The sequence below is a fragment of the Saccopteryx leptura genome, chromosome 2 (genome assembly GCF_036850995.1).
Source record: "Saccopteryx leptura isolate mSacLep1 chromosome 2, mSacLep1_pri_phased_curated, whole genome shotgun sequence".
Taxonomy (NCBI): domain Eukaryota; kingdom Metazoa; phylum Chordata; class Mammalia; order Chiroptera; family Emballonuridae; genus Saccopteryx; species Saccopteryx leptura.
In genome coordinates this window covers 316,481,633-316,499,354 of record NC_089504.1, presented here as the reverse complement: position 1 = coordinate 316,499,354, position 17,722 = coordinate 316,481,633, and the positions used below count along the sequence as shown (strand labels likewise).

Sequence of the window (17,722 nt, the reverse complement as noted above, 5' to 3'; positions counted from 1 at the left end):
CAAATGTACATCAACTGATGAATGCATAAACCAAATGTGATATATCAAGTAAACAGAATATTATTTGGCAGTAAAAAAGAAATGAAATACTAATGGGTGAATTGTATGGTATACAAATTATTGTTTAATAAAGCTGTTTTTAAAAATCAATGGACGCATCCAAAAGACACAGGAAGCTTGCCTTGAGAGGGTCCTACTAGGGAAATTTGAGCTTTGAAATTAAAAATAATGCAAGAGAAAAAAGAAATCCAATGAGATAGGTACTGTTTATTATCCTCATTTTATTTTTTTATTTTTTTCTTTCTTTTTTTTAATATTTTTATTTTCTTTGTCCCTCCCCTCCCCCCATCCCCTCCTTTCATTCCTCCCTCTCCCCCTAAGATCATCATTTTATAAATAAGAAAATACAGGTACACAAGAAGTAACTTCTCATTGTTGCACCTGTCGTAAGTGGCAGAACTAGGAATTCAATCAGGCAGTCTCACTTTAAAGCCTATATCCTTCACCATTACAATATCCTGTTCATGTATGTCAAGCCCGTATCTGACATCATACTCAATGGTGAAGCATTGAAAACTTTTCCTTCCTAAGGTCGGAAATGCTGAGAAGAAACAAGCACATGGGCATGCACACAAAGATGCTTGCAGTTTTACTGGATGAAGCCCTGAAAATCTGAGTCTTGCTGCTAAAGGTCAGTGATGATTCTCCCCCAAAATAACAGAGTAGTATAAACTCAACTGCAATAACACATGTGACAAAAAAAAATATCAAACATATTTCAAGTAAAATAGAATGTTTTTGACTCACACAACAGAGTGATTGGCTTTAGTGGGAGAAATGCAGTTTTCTCCCCAGGTTCGTAATGGGTTTCTCTATTACAGTGCAGTAGGAGTTAGACTCTTAAGTGTTTTCTCATTCCAAATCCCTGGACCAGCTATTTTCCTTCTGTTTGAAACCTTCCAGCAATAAGAACAAGAGTCGCCTTGAATCTGATCTCTACAGCACTGAGGGATCCTACTTTTGGTGCTGACCCAAATCACAGAGCTCCCAAGGAGTTTGTCTGTAGGGTATGAAGCCACCTATCAAACCTAATCCCTTGTTTTATGAAAATGATAGCGCCCCCTGGAGGCAGAAATCCACATTCCTCTCAAATTCTATTGCTCTTTAGTTCTGATGACAATGGAGTAGTTTTACATTTTTTAAAAATTCACCTTGAGCAAAATAGAGAGTGATTGGTATCATGTAACCAATGTATTGTAAATAGTTTATTCGACCTCTTGTTTAAAAAAAATAATGTAATTTTATTGAAAGAAAACTAAAAGCTCTCAAAAAAAAAAAAAGCTGCCATAACCCACAGTTCTCTCCAACCCAACCTTTGGTTTCCGTTGCTCTAGTGCAGGGCAGGAATTATTTATAGTTAAAAGACATGTCAGTTAGCACAGCTTACAAAAAGTTCAAAATACCTTCAGCTGTCCACTGCTAAAGCCTAGTTTGGAAAGATTGTATCTGTTACCAATGCCAACCATCCAAACAACTGGAACTTAGATTCATTGTAAGCCTGTGACAGAGGCCAAGCCCAAGAGTAGCCACCAGAAGCCACTTCTTGGCTAACTGCCTGCTTCACAACTCTGACCTGGCTTCAAAAGGTTCAGTTCTCCTCACAAGTCTCCTCCCAAGCGAGCCCTTGTTCTTCAATCTTTTCTTCAATCTCAAGATGATCCCCCCCTTCTCCTGAGTGAATCACACAAGTGTGGCCAGAGATACAGGCCAAAGGTCTACAGGAATTCAGAAAAGGAGGCCATCGGTGACATCAAGAAATGTCAAAACCAAACAGATCATTATGAAAGATAGAAGGAAACTCCCCAGTATCGTGACTTAGAGACATAACAGATTTGTGACCAAACACAATACAGAGCTAATGCTAGACAACTGCATCTGATTGGTTTTCATTTTAGAACTCTCTAAGTACCCGAGTCAAAGGTGAAGGGTTAGTACTTGGTTCATGGTCACGTTAGCCCACGCGTTTTGTATCCCTCTAACTGGTTAATGGAAGTTACGTGGTAGGTTTCCTTGAATGTTTAGATCCTTAGCTCCTACTTTCATATCCCCATTGCACTTAGCAGGAAGACAAGTACCTAGACCTCCATGTCTAGGTGTTCAATAAATGCTTGATAAAATGTAAAAGAGGTATGGGGGCAATTTCCTCTCTCGAATGACAACTGCAGAAAACGCGAAGTTGGGATATCCTGTGAGTGCACCAGCCCAAATCCCGCAGTGTTTGAATTTATAAGAGACTTGTCAATTGATGATTCAGCTTCTAGCAGCCAGTATTACTTCTACAGGTCTATAAATGATGATTTTTTGCATTAATAATCTAGTTAATTGTAATTAAATAATGCATTCATTTACTCAAATATGTATTGAGTGTCTTCTACTTGCCAGGAGGGAATGAAACATACACTAAATACATTAGGATGAGGGAAACAAATGATACAAAATATACATAAGTAAAGTAGATCATGGCGGATGAAAACCGGGGCAGGAAATAGAGGACTGCAGTTTAGAATGGTCATGACAGTGCCTAAGGGAAGGAAGGGAGGGAGCCACCCCGACATCTGGGGAAGAGCGCTCCAACCAGAGAGACCACCCAATGCAAAGGCTCTGAGGAAGACGAAGAAACACTGAGGAAGCCAATGTGGCAGGAACAGTGTGAGAGGAAGGTGGAATAGAAGAAGACAACTGCAGAGATATGGGGCGGAAGACAAAATCGTAGAGGGCATTTTAGTTCATTATGGAAACGGAGGCTCTTACCCTAGTTTGAAAAGCAAATGGAGAATTATAACAGAGTGGTGATATGATATGACACACTTTCAAAGGATCCTGCTGGCTGACATGTCGAAAACAGACCAAAGGCAAATGAGAGTGGAAGCTGAGAAACCAGCCAGGAGGCTTTTGCAATAGAGCTACCAGTGGCCTGCACCAGGGCAGGAGCAGTCACAGTGGTGATGAGGGGCAGAGCTACGGGTCCATTTTGAAAGTTGAGTGATCAAGTCTAACCCTAATTTTTTCAAACCCTCACGTCGAAGGTTGACTTTCAACAGACTGCAGTGAAGGAGCTGCTCACTACATGTGAACCCCCCCACCAGAAGCAGGTTCTCTAAAAATGGTTCAGCACCAGGTTAACTGGTTTAGCATCAGAGGTGCTGAGTGATTGAATGTGGGTGTCAAAGGTTTTGTCCAGAGCAACTGGAAGAATGCAGTTGTCGCACTGAAACAGGAAGAACAGTGAGAGAAGCATGTTGGAGTAGGGAAAGGTCAGCTCAGTTTGGGATGTAAGTTTGAAGTGCCTGCTAGACATCCACGCAGGCAATGCAGAAAGGGATACCCAAGTGTACATCTGAGAAGTACAGTCTTAGATCAACCACTTAGCTCAAACTCCCTAGACAGGGAGCCTATGATGAAGGTCCTTGTGCAAGTGAATTTTTGAAAAACTCTTTTCAGGAGGAACCTGTAGGGAATTGAGAGACACAAGATAGGGCAGAGGAAGAAACTAAACTAAAAAATAAAAAAATAAAAATGTGGGTTTTCTGATGATTAATCAAGATGGAGTTCGAGATTATGGGGAAAATGGAGTGTAGATTGTTAGAAACCTGAACCCTTAAATTCTATCAAATATCCTTTACCAATAGAGGCAACTCTTCCTCCCTTATCTGAGGAAGTTGGTCACCCCTTCCCTGCGAACCTGTAATAGACTCTAATAGTTTCACTGTGAGGCATTGCTGATCCTCTCATTGCGTCTAGACCTGTCACCAGGCTCCCAGCAGGCCCGAGAGGGCAAGGCACAAATTGTGACCCGTGAGAAGGTATGATAAATTGTTGAGCCCCATGCCTCATGCAAAATAGGCATTCACAAACGATAGTTATTAATACCATCATAAAGCATGAAGAAATTAGCATACAGGCAAAAATTAATGAAAATAAGCTACTAGTCATTTTTAAAATACAGGAAACCCTGCTTCTCTTTTATTTTTCCGTGTGTCCTAGCTCCAAGGAGACTTGGGGGGGAGATCACTCACATTACCGCAGATGTTCTGTTCTCTTAGGCTAATGATGTGAAGTGTGGAAGGAGCAGAGAAGCTTATAGAAGGTTTTCTGGAAAGGGGGCTGGGGTTAGTAACAAAGAGGATGAAGTCAGGCTTCACTTAGAGCCCCACAGGAAGGAGCTAAAAGCTTGTGGTTCACAGTTGCTTAGCAACGTGTAAATGCTCAAGAAAGAACAAAAGTCAAGGCATAGCAACATCAGGCAAGTTTTACTCTCAATTACCCATTTATTATTTCTGCATTGCCTGTAAATCAAAGAGAAACAGAATATAAGTTTGACCTCCAAATACAGCCAGCCAGCAAGTGAGGAAAATACAAATCAAACAGGAGCATTAAAATGTAGTAGAGAGAAATACACAGACAAAAGAGTATGTGCTTATGTTCTTACAGCTGTGTTCCAGGTGCAACAGACTCATTCTGCTCAATGTAGCAAGTATTTATGATATAAGTGCTATGGGGGTGGGGGCAGGAGGGGGCAGGGGGGCACACAGAAGGCTACTGGGCAGCCCATGCCTTATAGAACTTTAAAATCTACTGGGGAGAATAAAACCACTACCCAGGTCATTCCAACACAAGGCAGAATTCATGTCACAACTGAGCAACACCCTTTATATGTCCTCAAAGCTAAGAAAAATCAAAGCCTGGGGCATTGAGGAAATCCAGAAAAGTTCCCTGAACAGGAGCCATATAAATTAACCTCTAAAAGTTAAAGGGGGAGGGAGAAATTAAATAGAATTTTAATAGATGTGAGGAGAAGAGCACATTTGGGCATGTCAGGGAGAAAAATCCAGGTATGTCCAGAACAAGAATCATCCAAATTTTGTTGCAAAATAGGATTCTCTTAGAATGGAAGCAGTGAAAGATACAATTACTGCCATATTTTGGAGGTCTTTGAATGCCAAGTTTAGGGACCTGTGCTTTATCTGACAAATACTAAGAGGTGATGAGGGTGTGGGTAAAATGGTTAGTCATGCCTTCAGGAGGTTGACCTGGTAATGGTAGTTTTGATGGGGGTTGGAGGGGAAATAGTAATGGAGTAAGTAGTAAAGAAGAAATGAAAGCAGTCCAGGTGAGAGAGGAGGCCAGCCTAATCTAAAATAGGGTCCACAGAAATGGAGAGAAAGGAACAGACAACAGAGACAGAACAGATGTTGAAACTGAAGACTAGCTGCTGATGAGGCAGAAAGGCTAAGTGCGCAGGGGGGAGTAAGCGTGATTCACTAGCTATCAAGAATAGAAGGAATAGATTGACCCAGCGTGGACGGACTGGTGGGGGAGGGAAGAGGAGGAGGTGGAGGAGAACAGATGTTTTGGACCTGCTGAGTTTGAAGTGCTCACAGAGACCATCAGCTGTAAAAGCCCAGCAACAAGAAGAAATATAGGTTTAGAGTTTTGAGGAAGGTGAAGGCTTTGGTAAGTATTCACATGAAGGTCATAACTGAAGCTGTGTGAGTAGATGTAAACACCAAGGAACAGGAGCAGAGTAAACTCAAAGGGAAAAGGGGACTGACTGGCTAAGGAACGGTCAAAAAGAACAGGAGGACAGGAGGGAGACTCAAAAGCATAGCAGGCTGAGAAAGAGACCCCCACCACCACATGCAGCAGCTCAGGAGCCAAGAGAAGACATGCAGATGGGCAAGCATGAGTGGTATTTACTTTCCTTTTTTAAAAATATCTTCTACTAAGACCAGGTATTACTCTTGTAAAAATATTTTTAACTAGTTTGTTTGTCTTTTTTAAAGAAATAGTATGTTATCAAGAGAGGCAAATGTTACAGAGACACAAGAGGAGGAGGAGAGACACATAATGAGGATAATGTCACATGGAGGGATTGGGAACTCAGGTGTGTCCTTCTGAAACACATTTCAGCAGAAGGCAGAGCAGAAGAGGACTGCCAGGGGCCACCGGGTGGCGGTGAGGGTACTCTGGGCAAGTGACTAATTAGCAGGATGATCACTTGAGGGAATAAGAGAGCCAAGTGGATTTTTTAAAAAAGTTAAGAGGGGCCCTGGCCGGTTGGCTCAGTGGTAGATCGTCGGCCTGGCATGCAGGAGTCCTGGGTTCGATTCCCGGCCAGGGCACACAGGAGAAGCGCCCATCTGCTTCTCCACCCCTCCCCCTCTCCTTCCTCTCTGTCTCTCCCTTCCCCTCCCGCAGCCAAGGCTCCATTGGAGTAAAGTTGGCCCGGGCGCTGAGGATGGCTCCATGGCCTCTGCCTCAGGCGCTAGAATGGCTCTGGTTGCAACAGAGCGATGCTCCAGATGGGCAGAGCATCGCCCCCTGATAGGCATTCCAGGTGGATCCTGGTCGGGCCCATGCGGGAGTCTGTCTGGCTGCCTCCCCGTTTCCAACTTCAGAAAAATATAAAAAATTAAATTAAATTAAAATAAAAAAGTTAAGAGGTACATTTGTTGAAAAAGGAAGGACAATAATGGGGAACAGGTTGAAGATTTGGATAGAAGTAGGACTCTTTGAGCAGGGACTTTTCTCCTGGTGCAGAGGGGTAGGAGAGCGAACAGAGTAAATGAGGCTGAGATTTTAAAGCCAGTAGAGGAACGTCTGGGATATTAGTTTGAATGGCTCAAGAGGTAACTGAGCTAAGGAAAGTTTGAGAAGATCTTTGACAGACAGAAAAGCAGTCTACATTCTTCACCAAACCACACCAGGAGTCTTTTTCTTCTTAAATCTCTAGGGTCAGACAGATGTAGAGGGACATCTCCATTTCAGAATGTCAGTAGGTCCCAATGTCAACATAAAAGAAATCACACATGCCCTGGCCGGTTGGCTCAGCGGTAGAGAGTTGACCTGGCGTGCGGGGGACCTGGGTTCGATTCCCGGCCAGGGTACATAGGAGAAGCACCCATTTGCTTCTCCACCCCCTCCCCCTCCTTCCTCTCTGTCTCTCTCTTCCCCTCCCGCAGCGGGGCTCCATTGGAGCAAAGATGGCCCGGGCGCTGGGGATGGCTCCTTGGCCTCTGCCCCAGGCACTAGAGTGGCTCTGGTCGCAGCAGAGCGACGCCCTGGAGGGGCAGAGCATCGCCCCTGGTGGGCAGAGCGACGCCCCTGGTGGGCATGCCGGGTGGATCCCGGTCGGGCGCATGCGGGAGTCTGTCTGACTGTCTCTCCCCGTTTCCAGCTTCAGAAAAATACAAAAAAAAAAAAAAAAAAAAAAGAAATCACACCTGGGTCTGCAGATCTTAACACTTACCAAACCAACTAGCAGACTGGGCTATTGTGGAGAACATAAATAATATACACAACATAATGACCTAGCATTCAGAGGGGTCTCAGAAGGCCACTGCAGATAACACAAACCCCAGAAAACACTCACTGCCGCACACACACACAGAGGACACCACGCTCTGTGAAGAGAATCCAGGCACCAGGAGTTACTGCACAGAAGGACGAAGAGTTTCACTGCAGAAGATAGAAAACAGATAAGTGATTTGAAAAAAAAACGATAAAAAGGAAAGGCAGTTTAAAACATGAAGCCAGGGGACAACTGAGGTTCCAAAAATCTTCTCCGGTCTGACTCAACAGATAAGCATCGCATGATGTGTCAGGATGCTTGCATCTGCTTTTCAGGAGGATAATTTTAAACACCAAGAGCTAGACCACAGGGAAAGTAACAGCTTCCTGATTCCTGGTCACATCAAGTCCCACGGGGAAGACAGCTGAATCAGCCACGCACCTGCTGAGTGTAAATCAGTGATGACAGGCCCTATTTCAGGACCTTCAATCTCACCTTGACATCTTGTTTCATTGACATTATTCTCCTCCTCACGAAACGTGGCAAAGAGACCGAAAGAAGCAGTGCCCCTTCCTTCTGCATTAGAGTCTCTAGGGGTTTTGATCACATGCAGCTCAGGATGTCCCACATCGTAAGGAGCGGCCCCTCCCAGCGCAGCTCTCAGCCAGCAGATGCTCGCCAGGACAACGATGGGTGGACCACTGTGCACAGATAAGTCACCATCTTCCACTTGCGTTCCTGAGATGGGAAAACGCCTGTCGCATTGAGCACCAGTGACAGAGAAAAAGGGGGTGAAGAGGATGGCAAAGGAGATGAGAAACAGGAGGGCCCTGATGTGGGCCCAGGCATGGGAGTCGTGAGCCCCGGGATGGATGGGAAGACCTTCTTGGCATGCCTTCCTAGAGACATGATGAGCAAAACCTTGCTAGTGAGGAAGACAATGGTAGGGACTGTCCAGGTGACAACTTTTAGAGGGAACAAGTACTATTTCTCATATATTCTCCAGTCAGTATTCCCAGTGACACTGCAAGATGGCAGATCTCTTCTTAAATAATTCTGATAGAGGCTTTGGTTGCCTACAAAAAATGAGATGGTGCTCAAGCCGGAGAACCCCACAGAGCCGAGCAGCATCCATGGAACCAGCCCGGACACCTTCCGCTTTAGCCAAAGGAAGACAGGTTGGGTGAGCTTAACAATTTTCACACAATAGAAGACACTGAGCCAGCTGGAAAACCATAAGGTGGCAGCATTCAAGAAGTCCCACTGGAAGGCTAGGAACTGGAGGACGGGTTGTATGGAAGGCCCCTGGATTCAGGAAAAGATAAATGCTCTTGCTGATCACCACCCATTGCAGACAGAAGCGAGAAGCCCCCAGGCTGATCAATAACTTATCACAAGGTTTCAAGGTTCTCCGCAGCAACCACTGCATGCCCAGTGCCACAGGGATGATGCTGTTGCTCACCATGACCACCAGACACAAGAGGAATAAAAAGATACCCAAGGTGATGGCTCCCTTATCCATCACTGGAAGTCCTGGAACCATGTCGTTCCCATTCATCTGTCCTGTGGACAAGGTGGGCACCAGGACTTTGTGTGGGGTTGCTCTGAAATGTCCTGGATAATGGGTGTCCCTCCAGCTGCCTCAAATGCAGAGGACAGAGTAGAGAATGCAAGCTACCTGTGGAGGATAAAGAGGCTCTTCTCTTCAGAATGGATGCAAATGTTTAGGCTGGGTTTCAAAGCTCCTCCTACCTGGCCGTGAATTTGCCTGTTCTTTCTGTTTTCTGCTCATGTCAACACTGATGTGGATAATATATCAGGCCCTTGCATTTAGCATCCCTTCCACAGCAGCTGACGGTTCTTAAAGCTGACACCTAAGACGTGACCATATATATATGCCAGCAGCTGGTAAGGAAATCCACAGAATGCGCCCCCTACAGACACTCTAAATCTCTGCACACACGTAAGAAATAACTAAGGTGGTGAAGTAATTGTTAATACAATGACTATCTTTCACTTCATCTCTCCTGTGGAGTCAGAAGTAGTCCAAGGAGAATTCAGTAGAGCATTAGGGATGCAGGACAGGTCCAGGGACCAAATGTTAGGCCATCTACTTTAACCAGAGGTAGGTGGAGTAAGCAATGGCCACATTTTCCACAAGAATGAGTTCAAAGAATAGTAAATAAATAAATCAACAAACAGATGAGGGCTTACTTACCCAGGTGAGTGTAAGCAGGTTAATGGGCTGCAGGGAGATGGACAAGCAGAAATTGTTCTGCCTCCAGTATAGCAATCCTGAACACTCAGAGTGGAGCAACATGAGAGGGAGGGAGTATTTCAGAGTACCTTCACCTTCTGGCTAGCACCATACCTTACCAGGTCTGTGCAGAGAAGCTCACAGAGAGAGAACAGAATGCAGAATACTCAGCCTCTCTTTCCAGATCCCAGTCCACCCGGGACAAAGGCCCAGGCAGAACTGTTCCTCCAACACGGAGGCTGAGCAGCAGTGAACACTGTGCTCCCGGGGACAGGAAAAAGGTGAACTCAGGTAACTCAGCCATTCTGCCTTTCTTGATGCAATCTCCAGGGACAGAGTTCCCAACTGCTCTCTTCCCTGCCCTTGTTCCTCTGGATAGCATCTGGCTGTTCCCTACTGGAACTAGGAGCAATGAGGCAAACTGTGGGCTCCTCGCTCTAGAGTTTGGCCAACCACAAAACCCTCAATGTGGAAACCTCATCTGCTCCCATCTACTGCCTACAACTCCAATGGCTCATACGGTGGGAAAGACGTGGAGTTAATCCTCCATTCATTTCACAACAGTACACATTTCTTCTGTGTCATAATGACCCTGTGAAAGGCATTGGGGCTACAACAATGAACTAGGTATTTGCCCTCACAGCGCTTTCAGGTACTAATCATAAACCACAAACATTTACTGAGCATGTCCAGGTTGAGGGAATGCCAAAGGAGGAATTATCATTTGTATTTAAAACATTCATTGTGTTTTATGGTGATTCTTTTGTGTTTGTTTGTTTGTTGCATTTTCCTTCTTCACCTTCCACACCCAAGTGGAAGCCAAGTCTAAGAATTTATTATTTTTCACAGCTAATCTTTGGAAGTGTAATCATGAGAGTAGTAGCTGTAGGAATCCTAAGTAGGTTCTCCATATGGGAAAACACTCAACTCAGTGCTCTCTGTCTCAGAGGGATTAAAAAAAGGGGAGGATTCCTGCGGTTCTAAATGTCATGTGTCATCATATTCCCATCCTAAGAATTCTCAGAAGAATTCACCAGCAGCCCCTTCGTGGTGGGACAACAAGGATGTCTTGCATACTGGAAGGAAGGAGGCATGGCATCAGTAAAGGAGGTGAAGATGCGATTACGTCTAGGGAATAAGGTAAGTTTGGCCACAGCAGAGGACTCACATTAGGGAATGGTGGCATACCAGGTTGAAAGGGGTCGTCTGGGGAGAAATCATAGAAAGCCTTGAAAGTCAGGATGAGATACTGGGTTGTAACTGGTAAAGATGGAGCCACCAAATGTTTCTACACTGTTATGAGTTAGAGCCTAGAAAGGAGGAGGAGGGGGAGGAAAGAGGAGGGGTGTGAGAGGAGGGGAAGGGGAGAGGAGGAAACACAAAAAGAAGGAGAGAAAGAGAGAAAGAGAAAGAGAGAAAGAACAAGACGCTTTGCAAACCAGTTCCAAAAGTCTCCTCTACCCAGCTTCACCCTCTCTCTACTTTCTGGGAAACCCCCTGGGCCCCTCTCCAGCATTGGAGAATCTCCTCCTCATTTAAAGTCTTATTTATCTTTTTTCACATAAAAACTCCTCACCCTATTAGTTCATCTCTGCCCACCCCTTTCTCTCTCCTCTTGCCACAAGTCAGCCTCCCGCTAGCATTATAACGTAAGAATGTTAGTTAATGCAGCTGTCCGTTTGAAAATTCCTTGCAACCTCTACTCTGCTCGGTTCCGTATTACTGTTATTTTGACTACCTCAAATATATGAATCTCTCTTAACCGTGTCTACTGCTTTTCTCAATCTCTTCTAGCCTATTGGTCCCTGTACTTTTTATTAACTCCATAAGTAAATAATAATAATAAATTATAAACCTGCATCCCACCATATGCATTTTTATTTAAGTATATGCATGTACTACTTTGGTAATACATTGTGTACATCATAAAACATACATAAAAATAGAAATTAGAAGGACAAGATAAAAATAAGTAGCAATTGAAGATGCCATGCTTTGCTTCCCACAGCCAATGGGTCATTTTGTACACACTCTGGGACACAGACACCTCAAGCTGGAGAATATCATCCTATACGGGGGCGTGAAGCTCCACCTCCTGGGTGAGCACACAGGTAGTGTAGGATTGTTAAAATTAAGAACTGCAGCCAATTTCCTTTGTTTTCCTTCTCTATTGTCTGTTGGCCAAAAGTTAAAAACATTTCCGTATTACACAATTCGTTTTAATTCAACATATAGCAAGCACATGAAATCCCAGACAGAACCTATACTGACAAAAAATTCACATACACCTTCAGCCTTCAGTGGATCCAACCGGAAAAGCTCCATGGGTGGCATCAGACATAGCAAAGCACAAAAGAGGGGAAGAGCAAAGGATGGCAGAGAAAGGAAAGAAGAACATTCCAGGTGGGCCCACAACCACAGGCTGGAGGGAAGAACACGGGTGGATGAAAGGCAGCTAGCTCTGCTGGACTGAAGCAGAGAGACTGAGCCCAGAGCGCAGCAGTGAGGAGGGCAGTAGGGTGAGACAATCCATGCTAGCATTAAACAAATGGAACGCTCCAGGTTGACCAGAGAGACAATGGACATGCTTTACAGGTCTCTGTAACAGGTGTACAGACCAAAATGATGCTCGGAGAATATTATTAAGGTTGTTCACATACAGAATGAGAGAGGCCTATGAGGAAATGAGGCCACTATCCTAGTCCAAGGTGGTTTGAGACCCAGATAGAGACTAGGAGCAGTGGAGGAAATAGTAGGAACAGGGAAGGATGGAAAAAGGATTTATAGGACATGGAGGGAGTAGGAAAGAAAGAAGGAAATGAAAAGAGAGGACAGCATCCAAACCTTGTGCATTCTTGCCACTCATGGGCTTGTACAGAGGTTATTGATGCTGATAACCTGAGATGATCTGCCTTTTGTCCAGGGTTTCCCAAAGCCTTGTCTTCAGTGCCACTCTGAGCTGGGGGTTGCTTAGCACCAGGATGCTGGAATGCAGACAGATGCACACCAGTGATCCTGGGAGTTTGTGATTTTCATAGCAACAATCATCAGGGACAGGAACTGCAATGTAAAGAAGATGACAAAGAAGGCAAGTGACTTCAGGGCCATCACGGGAGCCTGAGCGCTGGGATCCCGGGGACCAGGTATGTGGTCCCTCAACTGCCAGGGCAATAAGCACATGAACAAGAGGATGGACACCAGAAACAGGAAGAATGGAATGGATGTCACCAGCACAAGATGAGGCAGGAAAATGAGCCAACAGAAGGTCTGTATTCTATCAGCCAGGGTGCCGGTTTCATGGGAACTCTGGGAGGCAACTGTCTGCACCAGAATTGTACTCCCAGTGGTTGATGGACCAGACAGAATCAGCAGCAGCCTGAGCACTGACCAAGAACCCTCCACGTGAGCCAGAAGAAGATGGGGTGAGAGAATGAGGTCTCCGCACAGTAGAAGCCAGCCAGCCAGGCAGTGAGCGTTGATAAAGCCACAGGGGATGTTGAAATAGTAAACTTTGGGACAAAACTAAAAGAAGGCCAGGAGGTTATTCAGGAGGGCCATCCCATGCAGGCAGGCCACAATCATGTCACCTGCAGGCTGCTTCTGGCATCACACCCACTTCCTGCCAAACACAGCACCGCAGAGCCATTCTGCAGCACTGCAGCCAGCGACTCCAAGCAGACGACCATCGTGGAGACCAAGGAAGGGCGAGGAAGACATCTTTTCCAGGAAGGCTCTGCTCAGACTCGGTTTCCCCCTAAGGGTGCTGGGACACGTCCACAGGGAAAAGCCTTTCTAGCCAAACCACTCTCTTGAAACCAGAGATCCAGAAAGCTCTCTCCTTGGATTCATGAAAAAGCTTAACTACCAGCAAACATGGCCAGTCCCCAGGATTTGAAAAGAGGATCCCTGTGATTTCCCTTGGCACATCAATCTCTCCCACCCCAACGACATCTTGTCTCTATTTGCATGGCCTGTATTTGCCTATTCTTTTTCAGAACCAAATGTAAGAAAATGTTAACAAAATAGAGGTTCCAGGAGTGACTGAAAATGCCCCTATTTTGTACTTCATTTCTTTCTTACCTTCTATTTCTTTCTTAACTTTTCCATAAAAGATGCCCTTATCCTTGTTTCTACCCCTAACCATAAACTTTCCCTGACCCTTCGCGTCTGGGGTTAATATTTTATTCAGTAGCCTTTATATACTATATTAAGGCCCACCTTCTGGATGTGTTCATATAAGAAACATCCAAACCTGTTAAGAATTTTTATGAGTTTATTTGAGCCAAACTGTTGACAACTGCCTAGAAGTTAAGTTTCAACAGATTGAGAAAATGCTCCAGAAAATGGCAGTTTTACCACTTGTTTTATACATCAGAATCAAAGGGGAAGACATGAAGGGGTTACCTGAAACCCACTGATGATAGATTAGGGAGGCAGGAGAAAGCAAAGGGGAGGAAAAGTCTTTGGAAGTGTGCATAAAAAGTAAAAATGTATATACTGAAACTTCTTCTACATAGGCAGGCATAGATAGTTACCAGTCAACAATTAACATGATAATAATAACAATGAGGACGTTTGTTGGTTTCTGCTCCAGTGGGCGGCTAACCCAAGAACAGGAAAAGATTACATTTCAAAGGTATGTAATCAGGTACATTATTATAGTTGCAAAAGACAACAGATAGGCTCCATTAAGGTAAACAGGGACCTCTGATGAGAGGAAAAATATCGCTGTTAAGACATGACTATCCACCATGAACTGCTTTTAGTTAGAAAGTTTTCATTTCAGACCATCCTGTGTGGTTACTCTAGGTCTCTGAGTTTGCAAGGCCACCATGCAGGTCCCCCCTGAGCTTGTCAGGTTCAACATGTGGCCCTTTTCTGGTCCACAGACGGGTGGAGTAAAAAGTCACCCATATGCACAAGTCCTGGAAACACCAGGAAAAAGCTCGCTTTTCTCCTCCAATGAGCTCTCATGCTGCCTGAAATTTCACTGGCAAGAACCATATTGTGTCGCAGACCAGTGCAGCTAGTCATTTCAGGTCCCAAGTGAGAACGATGTGGGATGAAGAAAATAGACTTAAAGAGAAATAGGATGGGATCAGGAAGGCTCTGCAAGCTGATGGCAAGAACAGAGAGCAACAGCCCCCTGTTTGCTTTATTATATAGCTATATACAAATAAGGAAGTCTTTGATACAAAATCCCACATCCGAAGCAAAAACAGGAATTCTCCGGCATAAACAGGAGTCAATTTAAGGCATAAACAGGAATCCCCTCACCATGGATAAGTGAAATCAACCAACATCTGAACAAACAAGGAGTGAGAGGAAGGGCATGTAAATTGCTTCTAGCAACTTAAGCAAGTGAAGTGGAGGAATGGGATGAGTGCAAATACTCAGCTTCTTAACCAATATGGAAGTGGGGGGGTGAGAACTTAGCCTTTTGCTAAGCCTCAAACTGGAAAGGGTTTTGCCACTTGCAGTCTTCCACAATATTGGAGTTCAGAAGTCTCCAGTTAAAATGTGGATTTCCATGACAGGTTTATTAGCTGTTAACACCTTAGCTTCAAAGTGCTTAGCAAACCAAAATTAATCCCTTCTTAAGAAGTCTCTGAGGAAATGAGACTAAGTAGATAAGTCATAATGAAAAGAAGGGGGCGACCAAATCTCCAATGGAGCCAGGGAAGCGAGATGAGTGGTATGACGAGAGTCTCAGAACTGAGCTCAGAACAGGCCCACAGGCCCACAGGGTGGGGCTGCTTTATGCAGGATGAGCCACATCCTATAACAATGCTTAAGATAATAACAACCAACCTGTTAGAACACTTTGCCGTTTATGAAGTGATTCCACACGTTACACTTTGCCTCTACCACCAACCACACAAGTGGCACTGGTGCAGATCAGCCAGCCTGGCTCCCCTCTACCACCAACCACACAGAGTGGCACTGGTGCAGATCAGCCAGCCCGGCTCCCCTCTACCACCAACCACACAGAGTGGCACTGGTGCAGATCAGCCAGCCTGGCTCCCCTTTACCACCAACCACACAGAGTGGCACTGGTGCAGATCAGCCAGCCCGGCTCCCCTCTACCACCAACCACACAAGTGGCACTGGTGCAGATCAGCCAGCCCGGCTCCCCTCTACCACCAACCACACAAGTGGCACTGGTGCAGATCAGCCAGCCCGGCTCCCGAGGACTGACCCAGTTAAGGAGGCGGTGAAAGGCAGGAAGTGTCTCTGAACGTGAAAAAAGGAAAAGCAAAAGGAGAGACAGGGAAGAGAGAGAGGAGAATAGAAGAAAGCAGAGGCGAGGGTGAAGAATCAGGGAAGGGAGTCCCCTCTTCAAATGTCGAAGACCCTGGAGTCACAATCCTCCCCCAAAAGCACTTTACATGATCTTACACAAGATACCACATGTGAGAGGTCTATGTGTGAAAGATTAAAGAGAAATAAAAAACCTATTCAGGCCACCAAGAAAAAAAACACCACACACACAAAGAAATGTAGACAAAGATAAACATGTACAAAAAAAAAAGATAAACATGTACAGTGGAGACCTCAGGCAAAAGAGGTTCAGCTACCACTGAAATACAGCATCTGCTTCATCACCAGTGAACCTCCCAAAGATTATCAAAGAGCAGATAATCTGATGACCAGTTTTGCAAAGTAGCTTCAGTGGCTTGATTCAGTTCTTTGCATTTTTCCCTCTGACTTTTCTGAAAGGCAGCGGCATGGTGAGTGGCTTCTGCATGTTTCACAACATTTTGGCTCTCGGAATCCTTTGGAAAAAGGCCAGCTCCATGATGTCATCAGGAAGCAAGTTGAGGCCATGGCACACACACCCTGTTGTGGTCACGTGTACTGAGTATCCTCTGTGTGCTCACAAGCAATGTCCGTGCGACCTGCACAGTCATCAAAGCATACATTTTGTCACAGTCTTGCCCATGACTTCCTTTTCTACAGTGAACAGCTCTACGAGGTCCACGTGTTTTCCTGTTTCAGTCCTCCTCCGTAAGAAAGGTGAAAGAGTCCCCTTCCTTAGGCACCTGCTCATCCATCTCTAATTGCTCCAGCAGAGATGTCTTAGAGGTCCCATGCCCCTTTCATAGTCACCAAAAAAGGCCAGAAGAAGGACAATGCTTTCAGATGTTTTCAAGCATCCTTCCAATATGCAACAGCAATCAAACCACTAGGAGTTCCTCATAAGAGTTTGTGTCATATGTCTCTTTTACAAAGGTGCAATGAAACTGATGAATCCTTTCCTGTAGCACAAGTGGCAATATTTTTTAGGGCAATACCTGAGTCCTCTGTAACATGATGCTGGTGTCAAACCAGTTACAGCAGAAGACTGTATTCCAAGTGGGCAGTTCTGAAAAGATTTACTTGCACTTGGTCCTCTACACTCGTAAAGGATTTCTTTTTGGTTTCCATTCATGAGTTTGTTTTCATTTTATTTTTTATTACATTTAAAAATCAATTGGGTCATCTTACAGACATGTCAAAATATATATGACATTTGACAAGGTTTGTCAATCTCAGTATCCACCCTTTACTGGAACTTCCAGTGACACGCGGTGTACATAGTTTCCCCCTTATTCTCAGTTTTGCTTTTGCGTGGTCGGCTAGCCATAGCTAACTGTGGTCTGAAAATGTTAAATGGAAGATTCCAGAAAAATAATTCATAAGTTTTAAATTGCGTGCCGTTTGAGTAGCATGAGGAAATATTCTGCCATCCCACTCTTTCCTCCCCGGGACCTGAACCATCCCTTTGTCTAGCATCTCTACCCTGCATATACAGTACCTGCCAGAATGCGAATCATCAATAAATCCACAAATGACAAGTGTTGGCGAGGATGTAGAAAAAGGGAACCCTCATGCACTGGAGGCGGGAATGCAGACTGGTACAGCCACTGTGAAATGCAGTATGGAGTTTCCTTAAAAAATTAAGAGTGGAACTGCCTTATGACCTAGTGATTCCACTTCTGGGAATATAGCTGAGGAAACCTAAAACATTAATTCGAAAGAATATATCACCCCTATGTCTTTTGCAGCATTGTTTACAATAGCCCAGATTTGGAAGCAACCCAAGTGCCCATCAGTAGAGGAGTGGATAAAAA

General features: G+C 44.8%; 1 protein-coding gene and 1 long non-coding RNA gene across 3 annotated transcripts in view; one reads left to right on the top strand and one right to left on the bottom strand.

Moving 5' to 3' along the window:
* LOC136391341 (uncharacterized) overlaps positions 1-17,722 on the top strand; it is a 179,519-nt gene that overhangs the window by 160,049 nt on the left and 1,748 nt on the right. The window lies entirely within an intron of this gene.
* Positions 7,749-8,909, bottom strand: TAS2R60 (taste 2 receptor member 60). The gene is given in 5 exon segments (XM_066366543.1): positions 7,749-8,041; positions 8,044-8,131; positions 8,133-8,200; positions 8,203-8,648; positions 8,650-8,909. Coding segments are annotated over 5 exon segments (1,155 nt in total).